The sequence below is a fragment of the Mesocricetus auratus genome, unplaced genomic scaffold (genome assembly GCF_017639785.1).
Source record: "Mesocricetus auratus isolate SY011 unplaced genomic scaffold, BCM_Maur_2.0 Super-Scaffold_100004, whole genome shotgun sequence".
Taxonomy (NCBI): Eukaryota; Metazoa; Chordata; class Mammalia; order Rodentia; family Cricetidae; genus Mesocricetus; species Mesocricetus auratus.
The window spans coordinates 92,704,770-92,728,296 of NW_024429189.1; the positions used below are offsets into that span (position 1 = coordinate 92,704,770).

Genomic DNA, 23,527 nt, shown 5'->3' on the forward strand with positions numbered 1-23,527 from the left:
TTTTGTTTTGTGAGATCATGGACACCTTTACTGTGTAAGCCATTGGGCCTCCACCTTGAACAGGCATTAATCACAGATAGGCAGACCCCACCCTCAATGGTTGCATGTCTGTCTGTCTGTCTGTCTGTCTGTCTCTGTCTGTCTGCCTGCCTGCCTGCCTGCCTTTGAGCCTGTCTCTAGTAAAGCGTTCTGTACTCGAAGCATGTTCCTAGGGCTGCTGATGTCATGCTCTGAAAGCCTTTAGGATGTAAGCATTTTGAGTTGCAGCTTTGCTCTTTAAGGTCAAAAGCATCGTGAGGTATTCTGTGAGTCTGCACTGTGTGCCTCTTTAATCCCCTAGGAAAGAGAAAGCCTAGAACCACTCTTTTGAATGTCGTCCACGCCTTCACCTTGAGACTAGTTGCCAGAGAGCTATTGTGTTCTATTAGAAGCACTGACGCACCCCCTCACCTACTTTTTCATACTAGCAGTTGGTAACATGTCTGAGAAGGTTCTTTCTAGGCTTATTGCCATCATTCTATAAATGACCTTACCTTCCCCTGTCAAAGGTCAGTGTCACACATCTGTCCCTTACACCTGGCTTTTAAAAGTACATTTCCAAACAAGTGCAGTAACCATTACACACGGGGAGACGCTCTACCTTCTCATTAAATTCTGTCAGCCACAGGACTGACAGCACAAAGCATTTCCGGGCACCGGCAGCACTTCTCGTCCAGTGCAGCAGAAACAGAATTCGCTAGGGAGAGCAGCTGAAGCTCTTTGCTTGACGGTGCTCTCTGCCTCAAAGCATGTCTCTTAGGTGTGTTCATGGGCTTTCATAAAATCATCTAACATTTTCCAGCTTTTCCCTCCCCTCAGTTCACTTCTGTATCACTGTGTTGCTAGGCAACAGTGGTTATTGCCATTTTACTTCAATTTCATTGTCTAGTAATGTTCATTTGCTAAGTGTTGATGTGTTTTATAAATTATGTATTATGTGGCAAGTGGTGGCGCACACCTTTAATCCCAGCACTCAGGAGGCAGAGGCAGGTGGATCTCTGTGTGTTCAAGGGCAGTCTAGTCTACAGACAGTTTCAGGACAGCCAGGGCTACACAGTGAAGCCTGTCTCAAAAAAAATCAAAAACAATTATGTATTGTATTTATCACTGAATTCATTACTAATTTTTCCAATGTTTACGGTATTGTCTTATTATGAAAAGAGAAAAGTGTTGACTTCGTGATGAGTGTCCAATGAGCTCCATTTGTTCACTTTAAAACTAACAGTAACAGTTTTAATTTTAGACTAGAGAGATGGCTCAGTGGTTAAGAGTGCTTGCTGCTTTTGCAGAGGACCTTGGTTCTAAGTACCCACATTGGGTGGTTCACAAACTTAGGAGACTCTAGTTCCAGGAGATTTTATGTTCTCTTCAGGCCTCTACAGGCATGCTGGTACATGCTTTTAATTCCAGCACCCAGGAAGCAAAAGCAGGCAAGCTTCTGAGTTTATGGGCAGCCTGATCTATGTAGCAAGTTTAAGGATGGCAGGGTTACAGAGTAATGCCCTGTCTCAAAAATTAGTTTTAAAATTTCATTTCAGGGACTGGAGAAATAGATTGGTGGTTAAGACCACTGACTGTTTTTCTAGAGGACCCAGGTCCAATTTCTAGCACCTACAACAGGTCTCAAAAGTATCTATAATTCCAGTTCTAGGGCTTCTGAGGGCATCAGACATGTATGTGGTGCATAGACATACATGTAAAAAATAATACACATAAAATAAAACACTTTAAAAATGTTAAAACTTCTTTTAGCAGAGATTTACTTAACATGTTCTAATATCATTGTGAACTATCTTCTGCATGTCTATCTATATTGAAATAGACTGTCTTTATGATATGAGGGTAACAGCAGACATGATTTTAGATATTTTTACGTTCACAATATTTTAAAAGTTTGAAGCATGGGATTTCTTTAAAATATTACACACACACACACACACACACACACACACACACACACACAGTGTTTTGATAAAATCCATAGCCTTATTCTCTCCCCTTCAATGACTTTCCCAATCTCCCCCCCCCCCCGCAATGCTCCCCTTCCAACTTCACATGCTCTCTTTGTAAACACCTGTTTGTGAGTGCATGGGTCTGGGAAATTCTACTGAAACGTGGACAACCTCTCTTCCATATTAATCCCTGAACCGAACCATGAGGGGAGGCCTAGGAAACAGATGTCTCTTTTATAGCTGATCGAGCTACAGTTTCTTGCTCTCTGCATGTTGACTGGTTGTGAGTCCCTGTATTAATCACTACCTATTGCAAAAAGAATGTGTAAGATGGTAAACACAGATAGTCCTCTTCTATCTTCTCACAGTGAAATATTTCCTAAGCGTCAGAAAATGAGTCCTATAAAAATTCGTATTCTATATGAAATCTGTGAAAGGGGACAAACATTAAGCAAACCTTTGGTAGACAAATGCACACATGACGGGAATGCACACAGGCAGTCTTGACTGCCTTCTTAAACCTCCAGTGGCAGACATTCATGTGGAAAAGCAAAGCCTGGCAGAAATAAGGGGTGATGAGCACCTCCTTAGCTAAGGGACTTGGCTTTCACAGCAATTACCTGGTAGAATGGCAAATTCTTGCCAGGGCTGCCCCATGATGTAAAAAATTAACTTAGCTTTTGTGCATCAACTAGCAAACAAGCAATCTCCTGTAATTACTAATAGATAGGACTCATATGTCATGATAGTTACACAGCTAAGAGTGGGAAACCATCTTTCCATTTGTGATCAATTGCTTCCAAATGTACAGACCTGAAAAGCTGCAATGAACTAGTTAAGTCATTGTAACATCACACATAAACCAAGGAGTAGACCCCTCAAGAGTCCATTGATAGGTCAGCCCTTCTTCCCCAGTGAATTTCAAAGAAAACACTGGATGGGTAGCTCTCTCCACACGATGCTCTGAAACCAATCAAAGATCCTTGGTTCTGACTCAGCTGGTCAGAAATGAAGCCTGCATTCCAAAGCTGTGCCTAGCACTGGAGTCATAGTATAAATAGAAGAGAAATAAATTTGCCTTAAAAAGTTCATTAATTGAGGTTGTTAGTAGTTTTGATTTTTGTATAGTAGTTTTGCATATAGAATTCAAGAAACAGGAGAAAATACAAAGGTATATAAAAGTAAATTGATATTTAAATTTTCCTATAAGTGGACTATTTAATAAATGAATAATTTTGAAAATAAAAAGTGGGAAAACCAGATTCCTTATCACAAAATAAATTCCAAATGGATTAAGTAAGTCAGTCAATTACAGAAGCAAGAAAGCACTAGGAAAAAAACACATGTAAAGCATTTTGATAATCTTAGATAAGTCTTGACAAAATGCAACAAGACTTAAACTCTAAAGGAAACATGATTTACATATACCAAATAAAACCGTTAAACTTCTCTACTGGCAAGACACACACAAGACATCTGGTTAACCACACAGCCTAAATGAAAAGTGTCTATAGTCCTAAAAACTGACATAAAAGTGTCGCAGGAGGACAGGAAAAGGCCTGAAGACACACCAATACAGAAGCAAATCTACAGACCAAATGATATTCTAGGACTGTCACAAAATCGAACTGTTAGTAACACAGGACTAAGAATTGACCTAATATACTTAACTTCGGCTACCCTTTCACATCTAGTTTGTCAAATTTGCTTACTGGCTGCTATGCGCTCCTGGCTGGAAATGAGCCTCTTTTTCACTGATTTCAATGGTGCTCGCCTGCAGCCATGTATGGTGGTTGTGCAGAGTTCTTTTAGTTTCCACTGGGTCCAAAAACCAGTCTGAGGCTTTAGACCTGTTAATATAATGTGTATATTTAGCCAATCATATCTTACCAACCAAGATAGAGATACCAGTTTGTTTTTATTATTAGTTGCCACTGTATAAAATATACTGATGCTTTGCATTTCACTTGCTGAGTGCTATTGATAGGTTGACTATGTTTTAAAATATTAAGTATTAATAGAGCAACAGGTAGCTGATTAAGGCAGGGCTGTTTATTTTTCATTGCTTGCAAGAGAAGGCTGCCACACTACAGAGGGCCACAGTAGGAAGACTAAGATTGGCCGGGAGAGAACAACCCCGAGGGCATGGCAACTGCCTTGCTACATTTTTAAGGGCATTCATTTAATCATTCCATCAGGCCCCAGGACTCAAGGCTCACCCCAGTTCCTTGGCACCTGCTCCTAGGGTGTCAAGCATCTGGAGTAAGAATCCAGTAAAAGAGGGTGGTTATGGCCAGGACTTTATGTTGGTTGAACCAGAATAATTATACCTATAATTATTTACCATCTCTAGAAACAGTCTGACCCCAAGAAAGGTGTATTTTTGGGTGTTAAAATATAAAATGTAAAAGACACAATTCATGATTAATATAGTCTGGTGATAAACCACCCTTCTGTTTCTGTGGCAAACTCTACCCATGCGTGCGTGCGGGTGTGTGTGTGTGTGTGTGTGTGTGTGTGTGTGTGTGTGTGTGTGTGTGTGTGTGTGATAATGTGTTGGTTCTCCTCCAAAGCTGTCAAATGTGCTCCAATCTGAACTTTTTTTCACCATTATGTTGAAGAATACCCCTCTCACATGCTAGAGTCTTTGCTTCTAGAATCTCATTTCCTCTTCCTTTGTTCATTCCACATTTTGTTGGTTATCAGTATGATAACTTCATAAGAAAAAAAGATGATGATTTCAAAGTATCTTTAGAAAAAGGATGTGCACGTCTCAAAGTCACCTGGACTTCATCCTTAGCTTCACTAACAGTTTGTTTGGGTGTAAGTTATAAATACTTTTCCCTCAAAGTTGTTGAGACATTATTCTGTTCTGTCCTGGCATTCAGAGATGCTGGTCAGATTAGTGGCATTCTGTCTTTTGAGATCTCTGTTCCCTGGAAGTTTCTAGTATTTTCTTTTTGTTTCAGGGTTCTGAGAATTCATAGTAAAATCTGCAGCACTCGCTGTTTATTCTTTGTCCTATTGTCTTCCAAACTAGAAGTTCAAGTCTTTTCAAAGATGAGAATTTTAAATGCACTTCCTAGTTTATCTCTTCTCTGGGTTTTTAAACTTTTCTTTTTGGATATAGCATAGGGAACTGAAACCTAAAAGGAGAAGAGGAGAAGGATCACTTTCTTCCATGAGATAGATGTAAGATCACAGATTGTTTTTCAGCCCTTTTCCTTTTTTTAGAATATACATTAAAGGCCAGAAATTACCCTGGAAGAACTACCACACATGCTCTATCAAAATATTAAGTTTTGCTTTTAACCATCGTCAGTTATTTTCTAAGTTTTTTAATGATTTCTTCTTTGAACACTGGATTATTTTTTAAAATATTTCTTTTCTTTTTGAATTTTTACATATTTATGGGGAATATCACCATAATTCAATATATGTATACAATATATAATAAATCAGGGTAAAAATTTCCATCTATTTCAACCATTAATAATTTTATATGTTGAAAATTTCATATTTTCTAGTCATTTTGAAATAGATCATATGTTGTTTTAGCCCGTAGTTCCTTTACTGTGCTGATTCAGTCTCTTTCTGTGCTTAACAGATTTTGTGACCACTGTTCTATTGTGCTGTTATAAAGAAACAAGTTTGGCTTATGAAAGTGAGTGAGAACATATGGTATTTACTGTTCTGTGACTGGCTTGTTTCAAACACCCACTGACCTCCAATTCCATCCGTGCTGCTGCAAATGGCACGATTTTATTTTTTTTATAGCTGAGTAGTAGTTTCTTTATTATAAGTCCATGACATTTTCATTATCCATTCATCTGATGGGACTCATCATGATTGATGTTCTACTTCAGCTATTGTGAAGCTGAGCCCATATTTCTTATTTCCCATACGCATAAAGAGGTTTTTGTTTGGTCATATGTCTAACTTATTGCCTTCCATCCATGATTCAACATGCTGTGCTTAATTTACAATGTTCCCTTGTGAGGAGGAACATTTGATTTTTGACTTACTGTATGCGGAGACTTTATACATGCTTTCTGTATTTGAAAGTAACTTGTATTGTTCATTTTCAGTGTTCTATATAGTCGTTACTTCATACTGTTAATCATGTTGTTATATCTGTCCTCACTTTGCTTCTCTATCAATCACTAGAACTGTCTATTTCTGAATTATTACAGCTGTGTGTGGTGACATATTGTTGTTTATGATCTAATAAATCAATTGGAGATCAAACTGCAAAGCTAGCTAAAACCATAGAGCCATTGGTGGTGCACACCTTTAATCCCAGTAGCCATACTAGCTTGTCAGAGAGACAGGTGGTGGTAGTGCACACATTTAATCCCAAGACTCAGGAGACAGGCGACACATCTCTGTTAGTTCAAGGCCACACAGAGCTTCACAAAATTGATCCAGTCTAAAAGAGAAACAGCTTACACAAAGGATGATCTCAGCACTTGGGATTCCACACCTTTAATTATAGGATTTGAGAGATATTAAAGAAAGAAGAAAAGGGTCTCATGTGAGCATTAGTCTCCAGCCATGTTGAGGAGAGCATAGCAATCTAGGAATTGTAGTCTGAGGCTTGGTGGAGAGTAGTGCAGTCAGCATTGTACTCTGAGGCTTGGTGGAGAGTAGTGCAGGCAGCATTGTACTCTGAGGATTCATGGAGAGTAGTGCAGTCAGCATTGTACTCTGAGGATTCATGGAGAGTAGTGCAGTCAGCATTGTACTCTGAGGATTCATGGAGAGTAGTGCAGTCAGCATTGTACTCTGAGGATTCGTGGAGACAGGATAATCCATTTTGGTCTGAGGTAGAGGTAAGAGCTAGTGGCTGGCTGCTTTGCTTTTTGATCTTTAAGCTTGAACCTCAATATCTGTCTCTGGGATTTTATTATTCATGTTACAGCTGTGTTAACAACTTGAGATTGTTTCTTTGGGTTCATGTCAATTATTTGAATATGCATTTTGTTCAAACACTCCATCTATATTTATTTATTTTGATTTTGAACTTGGATCCTTGTATACAAGACAGTCAAGTTTTGAAATTGTAGACATGTGGCACACCTGGCTTGCCAATTTTTCAGTAGGAGGTTGTTTGTTTTCTTTTGTTAGTTTTTTTCATGAATTTTGTTAATACTTCACGCAGGCTATTGCTTGCTTTTTAAAAATTCAATTTAAGGTACTTTCTGAATAGATTAAATTTTAATTTTAATGAAATCCAGTTCATCAAGATTTTCTTTTATGAATTATGATTTTTATTTCACATCTAAGAAACTATGCCCTAATCTAAGATACAACATTTCCTGTCTATGCTCTTGTTCCTAGGATTCTTTTCCTTGGTGATACACATGCCATGTCTAAGGCCTTAGAAGGTCTCATCAACAAACCAAATTAGGATTTTACCAAAGTTCACCTACAGTCCTGTAGCAGTCCCAGGGTTAGGTTCTAGCAAAACTTATTGAGCAGGTCTAGCATGCCACAGTGATGGGAAAGCCTGGGAATGTAGACATACAATGGCCATGTACTCAGCATTAGCTCTGGGTCAATAGGATACAGAATAGTAGCATTTTAGGGAATTGAGATCCCAGAATGGGTGGGAGCAGTAGCCTTGGCACAAATTTGGTAATAGTGTGTGATTCAGGGTTACTTGTGGAGCACAACAGAGATGAGCTCTGCAGCGCACATGTGTGAAGAATTATGTACCTAAGATCCAGGTCATGGGTGCTTTCATTGTGACACTATCTCTGGAGTTTGTCCTGGAATCTGGGCTCCTGAGTATAGACATGCAGGTTGGGCATATGTAAAGAAACATGGGCTCTACGGTTCAGTGTGAAGGCTAGTTCTCTACAGTTGTGTCTGTCATGTGTGAATGGTGTGGAAGCACACTGCTAACACGGCCACGGCCTGGTATATAGGAGTGCACATAGAGGCAGCATCTCTATTTCTAGGGTATGTATGGGTTTGAGGAGGTGGTGGTCCTGAAGCAGCACAATAGTGACTCTTTAGAAATGGCAGCTTAGCACAAGTCTCTTTGGAAAGTCCTCCACAGCAACAGGTACCTCAACGGTAAAAGTCACCAATGTGTCTGTAAAGCTACTGAGGTCTGAGTTGGTGAGTACTGAGAGAGGGTTTAGGAGAGCTCCTGAAGATGCACAACTGCTATAGTTCAATGCAAAACAGGTCACTGGGGGCCATAGTTGTACCACATCGTGCTTCTGATGGCTTCTACCCTTCTCATTGGTTCTTAGTACTCTATATATTTTACATATGCTGATCTCTCCATGTGCTGCAGCCACCTCCTCCTCCTCCTCCTCCTCCTTCTCTTCCTCCCTCTCCTCTTCTCTTCTACTGTTTTCCTGCAGGTTCTAATGGAAATCCTAGGCCTTCCCTCTGGCTACTTTTTTTCTTGACTAGATAATTGAATTATTTTATGTTGTTAGATGACAACAGTATTTACTTCCCTACTATCTTGCTTACGTCATTCATTTCTCCATCTTCTCATGAGAGACCTCATCCTATTTGTTTAGGGAACCAAACATGTTAAACCATAATTTCTTCTTTAAAATACCTATTTTCAGGGTTAGAAATTCAGCATTCAAATTTGGATGTAAACACAATTTTGTCAATAATGGATATGTAGGAAAAACTTGTGCTCTTCGTAGCAGTTTAAAGTATTTATTTTGGCATGCAGTCTATACTGTAAACACATACACACACACACACACACACACACACACACACACACACACACACACACACCCCAATGTCAATTTTGAAGAAATTCTGTTTCTATAATAATTCCACCACTTAAAATGATTTGGCTTTTCAGGCATAATGATGCACACCTTTGATCCCAGCACTCAAAAGGTAGAGACAGGTAGATCTCTGTGAGTTCTAAGCCAGCCTGATCTACACAGTGAGTTCTTGGACTGCCAGGGCTATGTAGACAGAGCTTATCTCAAACAAAACAAAAAATGATTTGGCTTTATTACAATATTAATACATATTTTTTTTGGTTTTACAAGACAGGGTTTCTCTGTATTGTTTTGGAGGCTGTCGGTCCAGCCTGGCCTTGAACTCACAGAGATCCGCCTGCCTCTGCCTCCCGAGTGCTGGGATTAAAGGCGCGCGCCACCACCGCCCGACATACATAATTATTTTTGATAATGAAAATTTCAGTGTAAAGTGATGATCATTTTAAGACAGATAATGGTATGATATTTTGTAAATTATCAATTTTAATTGGAGCAAAATATTTCAATCTAAAAATATTATAATCAAATAATCAATATTTAAATGACATAGTCATACCTGACAACCACAGAAAAATAGTATTTCCTAGGTCTTCTTTAAACTCATTATTGAAGAGGTAACTAGATTCTGGAAATGATTCCTGGAATGCTGCATAGATAGCTTGTGCCAAACAATCCGGATACACCTGTCCAAATGGAGTCATGTTAGGTGACTTTTATATTTTATGTATAATAAATAACAGTAATAACAAATAAATGATTAGGATGTGTGTCTCCCCTTTAATATCTTTCTTTTAGCTATTTTATTGCTTTTTGGCAACTCTAATTGAGGAACACAAGCAAAAAAAAAAAGCAGCTAAAAATGAGTCTACCTGGTAGCACTTTGCAAACATTCCTGAATAAAGGATAAGATTAAAGGCAGTGTTTGACTCGCTATTTCTTTTGTTAAACGTAAATTTAAACATTTTTAAAGAATTCCACCATATGCCTGCTTCTTCTCTTCCAACTCCTCTTGTGTCCCCCACTCCCTCTCAAGCATACATATTATCTACTGAATCAGTTTAATGCTGCTCATATATACATGTATTCAGTACTAACCACCTAGGATTGGATAACCTATCAAGGGGATCATCCTTGAAGAAAACTGTTTCTACACTTCTCAGCAGACATCGATTGCTTGTAGCTGTTTGGGTAGGGGCAAAACCTTGTAAAATCTTCCCTGTCCATACTGGTATGTCTCCTTGTATTCTTAATATGCAGTTCATGTTTAGGAAACCATATCATTTCCCATTCCCGGTCATGTCAGAGGACACTGTCTCTGGCTTTTACAATCTTTCCCTGATCTTTAAGTGTAGGGGCTACATTGCAGATGTACCAATTAGGGGTAGACACCCCATGGTCACTTATTTTCTGTTTTTTATCAGTTGTACATCTCTATAATGGTCTCTGCTTGATGTAAATAGAAACTAATTTGATGAGCAGTGAGAGCTACATTCATCTGTGTATATAAGGTGTATTTAGAAGTCAGTTAGACATGGGTAATTGGCTTGATTAACTATTGATTTCATTTAATCTCACTATAGTTATCTTTTAGAAAATGATATAGATGTGATCACAATGAAAATATATTTTAAGATATTTGTTACTGATGTAACTTTATATGTTATAGTGAGTATTAAATATTAAACTACAGTAAGATATCTACAAAATTACAGCCCATCCAATATCCTATTGTCATAGGGAGGTCTCTGTTTTTCTCTGGTCTCAAGCCTCTTGTGCTCTGGAAGAATTCAGAAGGGATATGGTAATAAACCAGTCAAGAGTTAAATTGGAGCAAACTAGGAACCAGAGCACACTCTTCAGAAAAAGAGCAGACTATGCTGACTCCAGCAGTTCCACCTGATCCTAGCAGGCACAGGCTATGCAGTTTTCTTCTCCCAATTATTCCCTCCCTTGTGCCTTGGGGCTATGTTTTGCTTGGAATTCCATTTTACCCAGAATGAAGCCGGTTATACATGTATGTACAACATGTAAGAATATTTGACTAGTGGGATACATCAGTTGGTAAAAGTCTAACAACGTGAATTTGATCCTTGGAAGCTCTGGTAGGAGGGGAGAACTGATTTCTGAAAGATATCCTCTCACTTCTATACGTGCCATGTGCATCCACATTCCTACACACACATATAGAAACAAGGCAGTAATAAATAAATATAATAGAGGTTTAGGTACCTCTAAAGTTGAAAAGTTCCTCAGGAGGAAGGCTAATAGCAATCTCCTCATTCTTCCCTGGAGGGAAAGTTTTAAGGTTGATTTGATCTGGCCTAGGTAGCACGGAGCATCATTAGATTAGCTACTGTGTCTTTTTCCTGCATCTGAGGTCCTAAGCTGGTACAACCGAAGAGACTATCACTGCTTTTATATCTTGTCAACCAACACTGCTCCCTCTACATCCTATTTCAGATGGCCCTTTGGCCAGCACCTCTCAAACCATGCTTCTATATGATAGCCTAGCTTTCAGATGCTCCAGTTATTACATTTTTCTTGAGGGATAAACATTGAGAGAGAGACCATATTTTTATATTAAAGACACATGATATTACTATTGTGGTAGTCTGAATTCAGATAATCATTGAGAATCATAAGCTATGAGTTCATTTGATTAAAGTTTTAGCATTAGAGAAGTCTATAGTGGTCACTGTAGTGCACCAACTAATGAATGAAAGAATGCACATGTTCAAACCCCTGGTGCCTGTAAATGTCAGTTAGGATGAAGGAAACTGAAGTCATAGGGCAGATTAAAGTACTTAGATTATCTGTGGATTCTAACTGTAATTACACATATCATTATGAGGGAGGCTGATCAGACTGACTTCAGAAAAGGAAAAGGCAATGTGACAGTAGAAGGGAGTGAGCAGTGATGGAACCATAGGTCAAAGAAAGTTGTCAGGTCCTGAAACCAGAAATAAAAGAAATAGAAGACGAGTTCTCTCTGGGGTGTCTAAAGAAAACAGCATTGCTGATATCTTCATTTTAGACTTAAATTCTATTAATCTTGGATTGTTGGCCTCTATAACAAGAAAATGAATTTCTATTGCTTTCAACAACAAAGTTTATTATAATTTGTAGTAGCTCATAGGAAATTAATTAGGTTATTTTAATCAAACAGTGCTGAAATTTTCTGGTACATAGTCGTTTTAAAGCATCCTTGACTGGGGGGGACACAATAGGAAGGTGGATGGGGGAGGGAAAGAATTCTGCTACATATTGGTGTGTCTAATTTTATTCAGTGAGCTATGAATATCTTGATTACACAAATGGCCACATATTATTGGTGACACATACGTTTTACTAATAGTTAAAATTAAAATGATAAACAGGTTGAATAAGAAGGACCTCTCAATACTGTGTGTGGTGTGTGGTAAGGTGTGGTGTGGTGTGGTATGTGTGTGTATATGATTATGCCATCTCCTGGTGATTACAAGAAGATGGTTTTCATTTCTTTTTCCTGTTTCTGTGATAAAATACTATAATAAAAACAACTTAAAGACGAATAAGCTTATTCCAGCTCATGGTTCCAGGGTGCAGTTTATTACAGCAGGAAAGTTATGGCATTAGGGGCTTGAGGAACTGGTCACATGGGACTCCACAGACAGGAAGCAGAAGGAGATATATGCTGGTGCTCAGCTTGCTTTCTCCATTCTATAGACTCCAGAAGAGAAGTTAATAGGATGGTGTTGCCCATAGTTGACAAGTCTTTCATTCTCAGTTCCCAGGCACTACAGTTTTCCCCACAACAGTTTATGAAAGTGTAAGATAAACCAAGACTGAGTGTAAATATTTGACAAATCGTTAAATTTAGAATTATTTATACTTTCATTAAGAATATTTAATGTTCTGTCAAACAAGGTGAAAACATTTATGAATTCTGAAGTGATTTACACTTCTGATTTACAGATTGCTAAAACATAAGATACTTGAATATTGCTTGTGTTTTTAAATACTAAGTATTAGTATTTAAAACATTCAAAGAATTCCCTTATATTTTCTCACTTTACCAAAACAACATTATTTTGATTAAACTTACTTATTAATTAATATAAAATAAAAAGAAAATAACATTTAATTATAGCTTATTCAGTAAGTATAATATAAACTATTCAGTTTTGCTTAAATGGATTAAAAGATTTATTATAGAGTAAAAAATGATATTTTTATAGGTAAATAGAACAAAACCAAGAATATACATAGAAGTTACCAGTTTCCAACCAACATGACTATAGAACTACAGTGATCCTAAGACTATGAGTCCAAAGGAAACAATATTCTGGGTAGTGGTCATAGTGTTAAAACATAACTTGAAAAATATTTCCATTTACATCTGACTAGTTTTGGTTATCAAACTATGCTCATATATAGTTAAACAAAATACATTTTTCATACACTATGAAGATTATTATTATAACTGTTAAGGTTTTACATGTACCTGAAAGAATGCATCTTTTTTCTTATGAGGTATTCTCAGGAAAAGTGATACATAACTTTCTGCGAGTCTGTCAAACAAGGAATCTTGATCTCTTCTGTCAGGCTTAAAGGAGATGCATGTATTTATACTAGGAAGTTCTGTGTACAATATTACTACATGTAATATAGTATACATATACATACATGCATATGCGTATGATATAAGAATATAGTCTATTCTTAAAGGATAGTTTGGCCAGTATAATTGAAGGATCATTTGTTTTGGCATCACAGTGGAGTTTGGATGGTATCTCTGTTATTAATTCCACTATTTGGATGGGACTATATCTTACTTTCCTAGATGACAGTCATATATATCTGTCATATCTTATAAGAACATAAAAAACTTGCTAAAACCATGAAATCTGACAAAACTGATTCACAAAGAAAAAGACAATTAAGACAGGTTACAGTTGCTAAAGAGGTTGAATCAGTAATTAAATCTGAAAAAATGAGAAAAATAAACTCTTTGTTTCAAGGTATGCATGCCAGATAGTTTGGTTACAGTGATAAAAAGCTAATAATGCAATTATCTATTTCTGTAAAAATGGTGATGGTACACCTACTTTTATTTCTGATTTTCATAAGTTCTGATACATTTTTAGTTTTTTTTCCTCTGTGGGTTTCCCCAACATGGTTTTGACCCCTTTGCTCAACACTCCTCCCTCTCTACAACCGGATTCCAGGAGTTTGGCCTAGTGCTTAGCTGTGGGTGTCTGCTTCTGCTTCCATCAGTTACTGGATGAAGGCTCTATGATGGCATTTAAGGTAGTCATCAGACCTGAGCAAGTGGGAGCCCATTGCTCAGTAGAAGTTCACCACAGACAGCTGGGGAACCTGCATAAAATGGAACCTGGCCCCCTGAATGTGGATGTCAGTTGGGGGGGCTTAGGCAGTCTATGGGGCTGCTGGCAGTGGAACCAGTACTTATCCCTAGTACATGAACTGGCTTTTTGGAGCCCATTACCTATGGAGGGATACTTTGCTCAGCCTAGATACAGGACTGGTCCCTGCCCCAAATGATGTGACAGACTTTAATGAGGCCATGGGAGGCCTCATCCTCTCCAAGGAGTAGATAGGGGGCTGGATGGGGAGATGGTTGGGGGGAAGGGGGAGGATGGAAGGGAGAGGTAACTGGTATGAAAAATAAAATTGTTTTAAAAAGAAAACAAAAAAGGAAAATTCCTCAAACAAGTCAACATGAGGAATTAGAAGCCTTTGTTGTTCTCAGAGTAAATATGACAGAGACAGCACCTAAAGGAAGTTTATCACCTTAATGGACTCATTCCCTTAGTGGCAGGGTTCTATGGGCATGGGCAGTGTAACCTGTGATGGGTGAGCAGAGAACCATGCTCAGACCTCTGATGTGAACTTTGGAACTGGAAGTGGAGTGCAGCTACCAGTGAAGGCCTTGCACTGTCGTGTGCACTCTCTCAGGCTGCAGTAGACTGGGGGTCACAGCGCAGACCACCTTCAACTTTTTTTGCATCATTTTGGGGAGCCAAGCTTTTAGGCAACTTTAGGGTATTCATTCTTACTGAAATTCTTCTGGTCAAATAGTACCTCAGTACAACCAATTTCATTTTCAGGTTCGCAGGTTTCAGATTCTCACCTTTCTGAATCAATTAAAGGATCTCTGTCTGTCTGCCTGACCACCAGGTGCTTTACTAAATCTTCAGTGTTTACTGATTTGTAGTAGACTTTCTGCTCAGTTTACCAGTATATAATAACATGGAAAGATGCAACTTTATTATTCTCTACAGTATTGGTTCTCCCTTATCTTTTCTGACTGATAAAGAATCCAGTTTATTGAAATACATATTGGAATTTAACTCCTCTAAAAGAAGAAAGTTTAAATAGGATTTGTGTAATGCTCAAAGATTCATCTATGTAAAACACTTTTGTATTAATATTGCTTCTACTGAAAAAAGAATTATGATACAAAATCAAAGTTTTTCCATATTTTTAAAATGTCACTTACCTTGAATTTATGGAGAAACCACCACCAAAAAGAGTCATGCAAAAGAGCAATGGAGCAGTCTGAGAGAATATGGGTTCTCCAGAATTTAACCATGTTTTCCTATCAGTGACAAATTAAAATACATTACTGAATATATTCATGTAAATATGCTTTATACAGAATATAATCAATGGTAACCGAACTAACTGCCTGACAGATATTTAACAATATACATGAGTGATATTAACTGTCCTGGTAGTTAAAGTAAAAACCAAGAGTGAAATTAAGCTTGATGATATAACTTATTGACCCAAATATACTTAGAATATTGTCCTATCAACACATAATTGATAAAGCACTAATTAAATATGTTGCATCCTTAGTGGTAAGGATTTAAAAATGATGGAATGTACTTTGTATTTAAAGCATATATTGATTTGAACATTAAATTTTCATCAAAGATACAATAGTATTTCTAGATTCATAAATACATGTTTATATAGAATAGATTTATAAAATATATTTGTAATTTTATTTCAAACATAGCTATTTTAATACATATTAGTTTTCATATTTGGATGTAACTCTATTAAGAGAAATTGAATGAAAAATATTAAGTTATTAGACATACCAGCCACATTTTATTTGCTCAAAAACTACACATGGCAAGAAGAACAGAGACCCCTGTGGCACTGAGGATGAAGCTAACCACCAGAAGACCAGCTTCCAACTTGGACAGAGTCTCCCTACTAGATCAGAGGTCATACCTGCCTCCAGAAATCCAGGCCACAAAGACTAGAAAACCAAAGATGAAAAAGAAACCAAGGAACAAAACCCCCACCCAACAAAGACAAACTCAAAAATCAGAAGCTAGACCTAATTATCCCAAACCCAGATTCCTAAATGTCAGTGTAAGAATATAATGAACAACAGCTGGGGCAATATGTCACCACCAAAGCCCAGCTATCCTTTGACAAGACCCGAATATTCCAACACAGCCAAAGTACAAGAAAATGACTAAAAAAAGAGTTTATGAACATGATAGAGGTCCTTAAAGAAGAAATGAAAAACACCCTTAAGGAACTGGAAAACAACAACAACAAAACCAGAGGAAATAAATAAGTCCCTTAAAGAATGCCAAAAAAGCTGGGGGTGGGGGAGACAGGAAAGGAAACTATTCAAGACCTAAAAAAAGAAGTAGAAGCAATAAAGAAAACACAAACTGAGGGAATTCAGGAAGTGGAAAATCTAGGTAAGTGAACAGGAATTGCAGAGGCAAGCATCACCAAAAGAATACAAGAGAGGGAGAAGAGAATCACAGGTATTAAAGATACAATAGAGAAAATACAATGTTAAAAAAAGTCAAAGAAAATGTCAAATCTAAAAAAAACTACTAACACAAAACATCTGGAAAATCTGGGACACAATAAAAAGACCAAACCAAAGAATAATAAGAGAAGAAGAAGAACCTTAGATTTAAAAAAATATATATATTCAGCAAAGTATTAGAAGAAAGTTTTCCTAACCTAATGAAGGACATGGCGAAAACCACCGGAGACCTGGGGATTGCGCACTGAGGATCCCATCCCGACGGGATTCAGCCCGCCCAGAGACTGCCAGCACCATAATCCCTTTCCCCACCCATCCCGACATGGTCCAGCCTACCCAAAGATTGCCAAGGCCCTGGTACCAGGACCGCCTCTACCCACGCAAAGGGAAAACCACCACCACAGTATTCGACCCACTCGCATCAACAGGAAAAGAACCATGGTCACATGCCCACCAGAAGAAGAGACTCCTTCTGCACCCACTGGAAGAAATGATGGGAAGGAGACAATATAAAAACACACCCAGCAACAGAAAAACCAATATGAGACTGCCAGAGTCTAGAGACTCTACACCCGCAAGACCTGCACAGCCCAATGCAGATGAAGCAGATGAGAAAGACCTTAAAAACAACTTCATGAAAATGATAGAGGCCCTCAAAGAGGATATGAGAAAATCCCTTAAAGAAATGGAAGAAAAAACAAACCAAAAAAGGCAAGAAAGGGAATAAAAAACAAACCAAAAAATTCAACAAATGTAAGAAAGAGAGGAAGAGACAGCAAAAATTGCAAGAAACAATTCAAACAGTACAAGGTTTGAAAGCTGAAATAGAGACAATAAAAAAAACAGTCTGAAGGAATGCTGGAAATAGAAAAGCTTGGAAAACGGTCAGGTACTACAGATGCAAGCATAACCAACAGAATACAAGAGATGGAAGAGAGAATCTCAGGTGTTGAAGATACACTAGAGGAAATAGATTCATCGACCAAAGAAAATCTTAAGTCCAACAAATCCCTAACACAAAATATTCAGGAAATATGGGACACCATGAAAAGATCAAACCTAAGAATAATAGGTATAGAAGAAGGCGAGGGAGCAGGAAGGTTGAGCCAGGGCAAGAATAGAGGAGAGCAGGATGAGAGATACCATAATAGAGGGAGCCATTATACGTTGGAGGAGAGATCTGGCACTAGTGAGATCTTCAAAGATCTACAAGAATGACACTAACTGGCATTAAGGTTACCTTAAATGCCCTCCCATGATAATGAGATTAAAGGCTACCTTATCTGCCATCCTAGAACCCTCATCCAGTGACTGACAGAAGCAGAGGCAGACACCCACAGCTAAAAAACAAACTGAACTCCTGGAACCCAGTGCCGAGCAAAGGAATCAAGATCAGGCTGGCAAAACCCACAGAGGCAGCTGACCTTAACAAGGGGGAATGCATGGACTCCAGACTGATGACTGAGAGACCAACATGGGACTGATCCAGACACTCCCACCCCACCTGGGTATCAAAGAATAGGACTTGGAAATCTGTGGGACCTTGGAGAGTAGAGCAGTATTTATTCTTGGCACACAAATGGACTCTGGGAGCCCATTCCACATGGAGGGATGCTCTCTCAGCCCAGACATATTGGGGAGAACCTAGGCCCTGCCAGGGATGATATGACAGACTCATGGAAGTCCTTATACTCCCTAGGGAGCAGAGGGGGGATGGAATGGGGTGGGAGGGTTAGGAGGAGGTGAGGGAGAGGGAACTGACAGTTTCATGTGTAAAAAGTTAAATAAAAAAACCCTAACAAACAAAAAACAAAGCAAAAAAGAAATCCACCTCAAAGGGGCAGAAAACATATTCAACAAAATCATAGAATAAAACTTTCACAACCTAAAGAAAGACATGCCAATGAAGGTACAAGAAGCTTACAGACTATAAAATAGAGTGGACGACAAAAAATATCCCCTCGCCACATAATAATCAAGATCCCAGACATACAGAATAAAGAAAGAATATTAAGAGACGCTAAGGAAAAAGGTCAATAACATACAAAGGCAAGCCTATCAGAATCACACCTGATTTCTCCATGGAAACTCTGAAAGCCAGAAGGTCCTGGATAGATGCTCTACCAACACTAAGAGACCACGGATGCCAGCCCAGATTGCTATACATAGAAAATCTTTCAATCACTATAGATGGAGAAAAAAGATATTCCATGACAAAAGCAGATTTAAACAATTATGTGTCCACTAATCCAGCCCTACAGAAAGTTCTGAAAGGAAAACTCCAACCCAAGGAAACTAACTACAACCAGAAAAACATAGGCTATCAATAATCCCACTTTACCAACAGCCAAAAGAAAAAAGGGGTGAAAATCCACACATAATTCCACCACCAACAACAACTCCAAAAGAAACAAGAATGAGCAATCAATGGTTATTAATATCCCTCAATATTAATGGTCTTAATTCACTCATAAAAAGACACAGGCTAACAGAATGAATTCAAGACAGAATCCATTCTTCTGCTGCACCCCAGAAACACACCTCATCTTCAAAGACACACATTACCTCAGAGTTAAGGATTGGGAAAATATTTTCCAATCAAATAGACCCAAGAAACAAGCAGGGGTAACAATCCTAATATCTAACAAATTAGACTTTAAACTAAAATCAAACAAAAGAAATGAAGGAGGCCGCTTCATATTCATCACAGGAAAAATCCACCAAGATGAAGTTTCAATTCTGAACATCTATGCCCCAAATACAAAGGCATCCACGTTTGTAAAAGAAACATTACTAAAACTCAAATCATATTGGGAGACTTCAACACTCCATTCTCACCACTAGACAGGTCCACCAGACAGAAAATTAACAAAGAAGCAAAGGAAGTAATAGAAGTTATGACCCAATTGGAATTAACAGACATCTATAGAACATTCCATCCAAACACAAAAGAATATACCTTCTTCTCAGCACCACATGGAACCTTCTCAAAAATGGACCACATACTAGGCAACATATCAAACCTGAACAGGTACATAAGAATTGGAATAGCTCCATGTACCTTATCAGACCACCATGGGTTAAAGTTAGAATTCCACAACAACACAAATTGCAGAAATCCTACAAACTCATTGAAATTGAACAATGTACAATTGCACCATTCCTGGATCAAAGAAGAAATAAAAAAGAAATTAAATACTTCCTAGAAGTCAATGAGAATGTAGACACAACATACCCAAACCTATGGGACACTTTGAAAGCAGTGCTATGAGGAAAGTTCATAGCACTAAGTGCCCACATGAAGAAATCGGAGAATAGTTACACTAGAGAATTAACAGCACAACTGAAAGCCCTATAGCACAAAGAAGCAAACTCACCCCGGAGGAGTAGACACCAGGAAATTATCTAGTTGAGGGCTGAGAACGAAGAGTTGGTTCTTTGAGAAAATCAACAAGATAGACAAACCTTTATCCAAACTCACCAAAGGACAGAGTGTGAACATGCAAATTAACAAAATCAGAAATGAAAAGGGGGTCATAAAAATTGACACTGAGGAAATCCAGAGAATCATCAGGTCATACTTTGAAAACCTGTACTCCTCTCTGGGATCTCCTGGACTGGGAACTGCAATAAACTCGACTCGACCCTGAGTGACCAGAAGCCTGCTGAGAGAGCCTGCCTATTCTCACCCCCAATCAAGGCAGAGGGCAGAGAGCAGAGGGCAGAAGGTAGAGGGCAGAGTGCAGATTGCAGAGGGCAAAAGACCCAGGATAGCCAAAACAACTCTGTTCAACAAGGCAACATCCAGAGGCATCACCATCCCTGACTTCAAACTGTATTACAGATATATAGTCCTGAAAACAGTTTAGTATTGGCACAAAAATAGACAGATAGGGCAATGGAATCAAATTGAATACCCTGACACTAACCCTTATATGTATGAACACCTGATCTTTGACAAAGAAGCTAAAATTATACAAAGGAAAAAAGGAAGCATCTTCAACAAATGATTCTGCCACAGCTGGAGGCTGACTTGTAGAAGACTACACATAGATCTATGTCTTTCGCCATGCACAAAACTTAAATCCAAATGGATCAAAGACCTCAATATAAATCTAGCCACACTGAACCTATTAGAAGAGAAAGTGGGAGATACTCTCCAACAAATTGGTACAGGAGACCTCTTTCTTAATGTAACTCCAGTAGCACAGACATTAAGATTGACAATTAATAAATGGGACCTCCTGAAACTGAGAAGCTTCTGTAAGGCAAAGGACACAGTCAGGAAGACAAAAAGGCAACCCACAGATTGGGAAAAGATATTCACTAACCCCATATATGACAGAGGGCTGATCTCCAAAATTTACAAAGAACTCAAGAAACAAGGCTCTAAAACACCAAAGGATCCAGTCAAAAAGTGGGGTACAGAACTAAATAGAGAATTCTCAGTAGAGGAGTTTAAAATGGCTGACAGACACTTAAGAAAATGTTCAACATCCCTAGTCATCCAGGAAATGTAAATCAAAACAACTCTGAGATACCATCTTACTCCTGTCAGAATGGCTAAAACCAAAAACTCCAATGACAGTTTATGCTGGAGAGGATGTGGTGAAAGGGGAACACTTCTTCACTGCTGGTGGGAGTGCAAACTTGTACAGCCACTTTGGAAATCAGTATGAAGATTCCTCAGAAAAATGGGAATCAGTCTACCACAAGACCCGGCAATTCTACTGTTAGGCATATAACCAAAAAATGCACATTCATACAACAAGGATGTCTGTTCCACTATGTCCACAGCAGCATTATTTGTAATAGCCAGAACCTGGAAGCAACCTAGATACCCATCAACTGAAGAGATGATAGAGAAAAGGTGGTACATTTACACAATGGAGTACTATTCAGCAGAAAAAAATAATGGAATCTTGAAATTTGCAAGTAAATGGACGGCACTAGAAGAAACCATCCTGAGTGAGGTAACCCAGTCACAAAAAAAGAAACATAGTATACACTCACTCATATATGGATTTTAGACATGAATCAGGGAAGAGCCAGCATACAATCTCACTTCCAGAGAGTCTGGGAAACAGAACCTTCATCCAGTGACTGATGGAAGCAGAGGCAGACACCCACAGCTAAACACTGAACTGAACTCCTGGAATCCATTGACAGAAAGAGATAACTGATGAGCAAAGGGGTTAAGATTGGGCTGATTTAACCCACAGAAACAGGTGACCTGAACAAAGGGGAGCTCTTGGACCCCAGATTGATGGCTGGGTAGACAACATGGGGCTGATTCATACCCCCTGAATGTGGGTGTCAGTGAAGAGGCCTAGGGGTCTTGGGTAGCATTTATCCCTGGAATACAAATGGACTTTGGCTGCCCATCCCACAGTGAAAGATGCTCTCTCAGCCTGGACTCTTGGGGGAGGGCCTAGGCCCTGCCCTGGATGAAATGACAGACTCTGGAGATCCTCCATGGAGGGCCTCACCCTTCCTGGGGGTTGGTGGAATTGTGTGGGAGACTGGGGGGGCTAGTGAGGAGGGCAGGGAGGAAGAGAGGGAGATGGAGCTGGGATTGACATGTGAAGCAAGCTTGTTTCTAACTTAAATTACAAAAAAAAGGAAAAAAAAGAAGGACATGACTATAAAAATACAAAAAGCTCACAGAAGATGAAATAGATTGGATCAGAATACCTCTCTGCAACATAATAATCAAAATTCTAAACATATAGAACAAAAAAAGAGTATTAAAAGCTTCAAAGAAAAAAGGGCAAGTAACATATAAAGGAAGACCTATTAGAATTACAACCAACTTCTCAATGGAGTCTCTAAAAGCCAGAAAGGCCTCGACAGACATCTTACAGACTCTAAGGACCATCAATGCCAGCCCAGACTACTACACCCAGCAAAACTTTCAATCATCATAGATGGAGAAAACAAGAAGGATATTTCATGACAAAATCAAATTTAAACACTATCCACAAATTCAGCTCTAAAGAAGCTGCTAAAAGGAAAACTTCAACACAAGAAGTAACTACACACACAAAAACACAGGCAATAGATAATCTCACAATCTCACACAGCGAAAGCACACATGCACACACAATACCCCCCACACCAACAACAAAATAACAGGAATTAAAAATCACTGCTCATTAATATCTCGTTATTGATGTATTCAATTCTCCAATAAAAAGACATAGGCTGACAGAATGGATAAAAAAATAAGCTCCATCCTTCTGCTGCATAATAGAAACACACCTCAACATCAAAGAAAGGGTTGGAAAAAGATTTTCTAATCAAATGGACTAATAAATAGGCTATTAGCTATCTTAATATATAACAAAATAGACTTCAAACCAATATTAATCAAAAGAGAGGGAAAAGGACAGTTCATAACTCAATAAAGGAAAAATACACCAAAATGATCTCTCAATTCTGAACATCTATGTCCTAAATGCAAGGGCACCCACATTTGTAAACTACTAAAGCTTAAGTCACACATTGAACCCCACACATTAAGAGTGACAGACATCAATACTCACTCTCATTAATGGACAGGTTATCCAGACAGAAGCTAAACAAAGACAAAATGGATGTTATGATTAAAATGGACCTAACAGATATCTACAGAACATTTTATTCAAACATAAAAGGATATGCTATCTTCTCAGCACCTCATGGAATCTTCTTCAAAACCGACCACATTATCAGTCACAAAGCAAGCCTCAAAAGATACAAGGAAACTGAAATAACCCTGTATCCTATGGATTAAAGCTGGATTTAAACAGCAACAGAAACAACAGAAAATCTACAACTAATGGAAACTGAACAACTCTACTGAATTACCAGTGGGTCAAGAGATAAATTAAAGACTTCCTAGAATTCAGTGAAAATGAATGCATTACGTACCCTAACTTATGGGACACAGTGAAATTGTGCTAAGAGGAAAGTTC

At 38.4% G+C, this 23,527-nt stretch overlaps 1 protein-coding gene across 1 annotated transcript in view; it reads right to left on the reverse strand.

The window, feature by feature from the left end:
* Fam227b (family with sequence similarity 227 member B) overlaps positions 1 to 23,527 on the reverse strand; it is a 170,221-nt gene that overhangs the window by 119,015 nt on the left and 27,679 nt on the right. Inside the window, exons 8-11 of the mRNA XM_040746215.1 lie at positions 15,264 to 15,362; positions 13,245 to 13,346; positions 9,318 to 9,444; positions 3,704 to 3,841 (exon numbers count right to left, since the gene is read on the reverse strand). Coding sequence (XP_040602149.1) covers positions 3,704 to 3,841; positions 9,318 to 9,444; positions 13,245 to 13,346; positions 15,264 to 15,362 — 466 coding nt within the window. The remainder of the gene's footprint in view (positions 1 to 3,703; positions 3,842 to 9,317; positions 9,445 to 13,244; positions 13,347 to 15,263; positions 15,363 to 23,527) is intronic.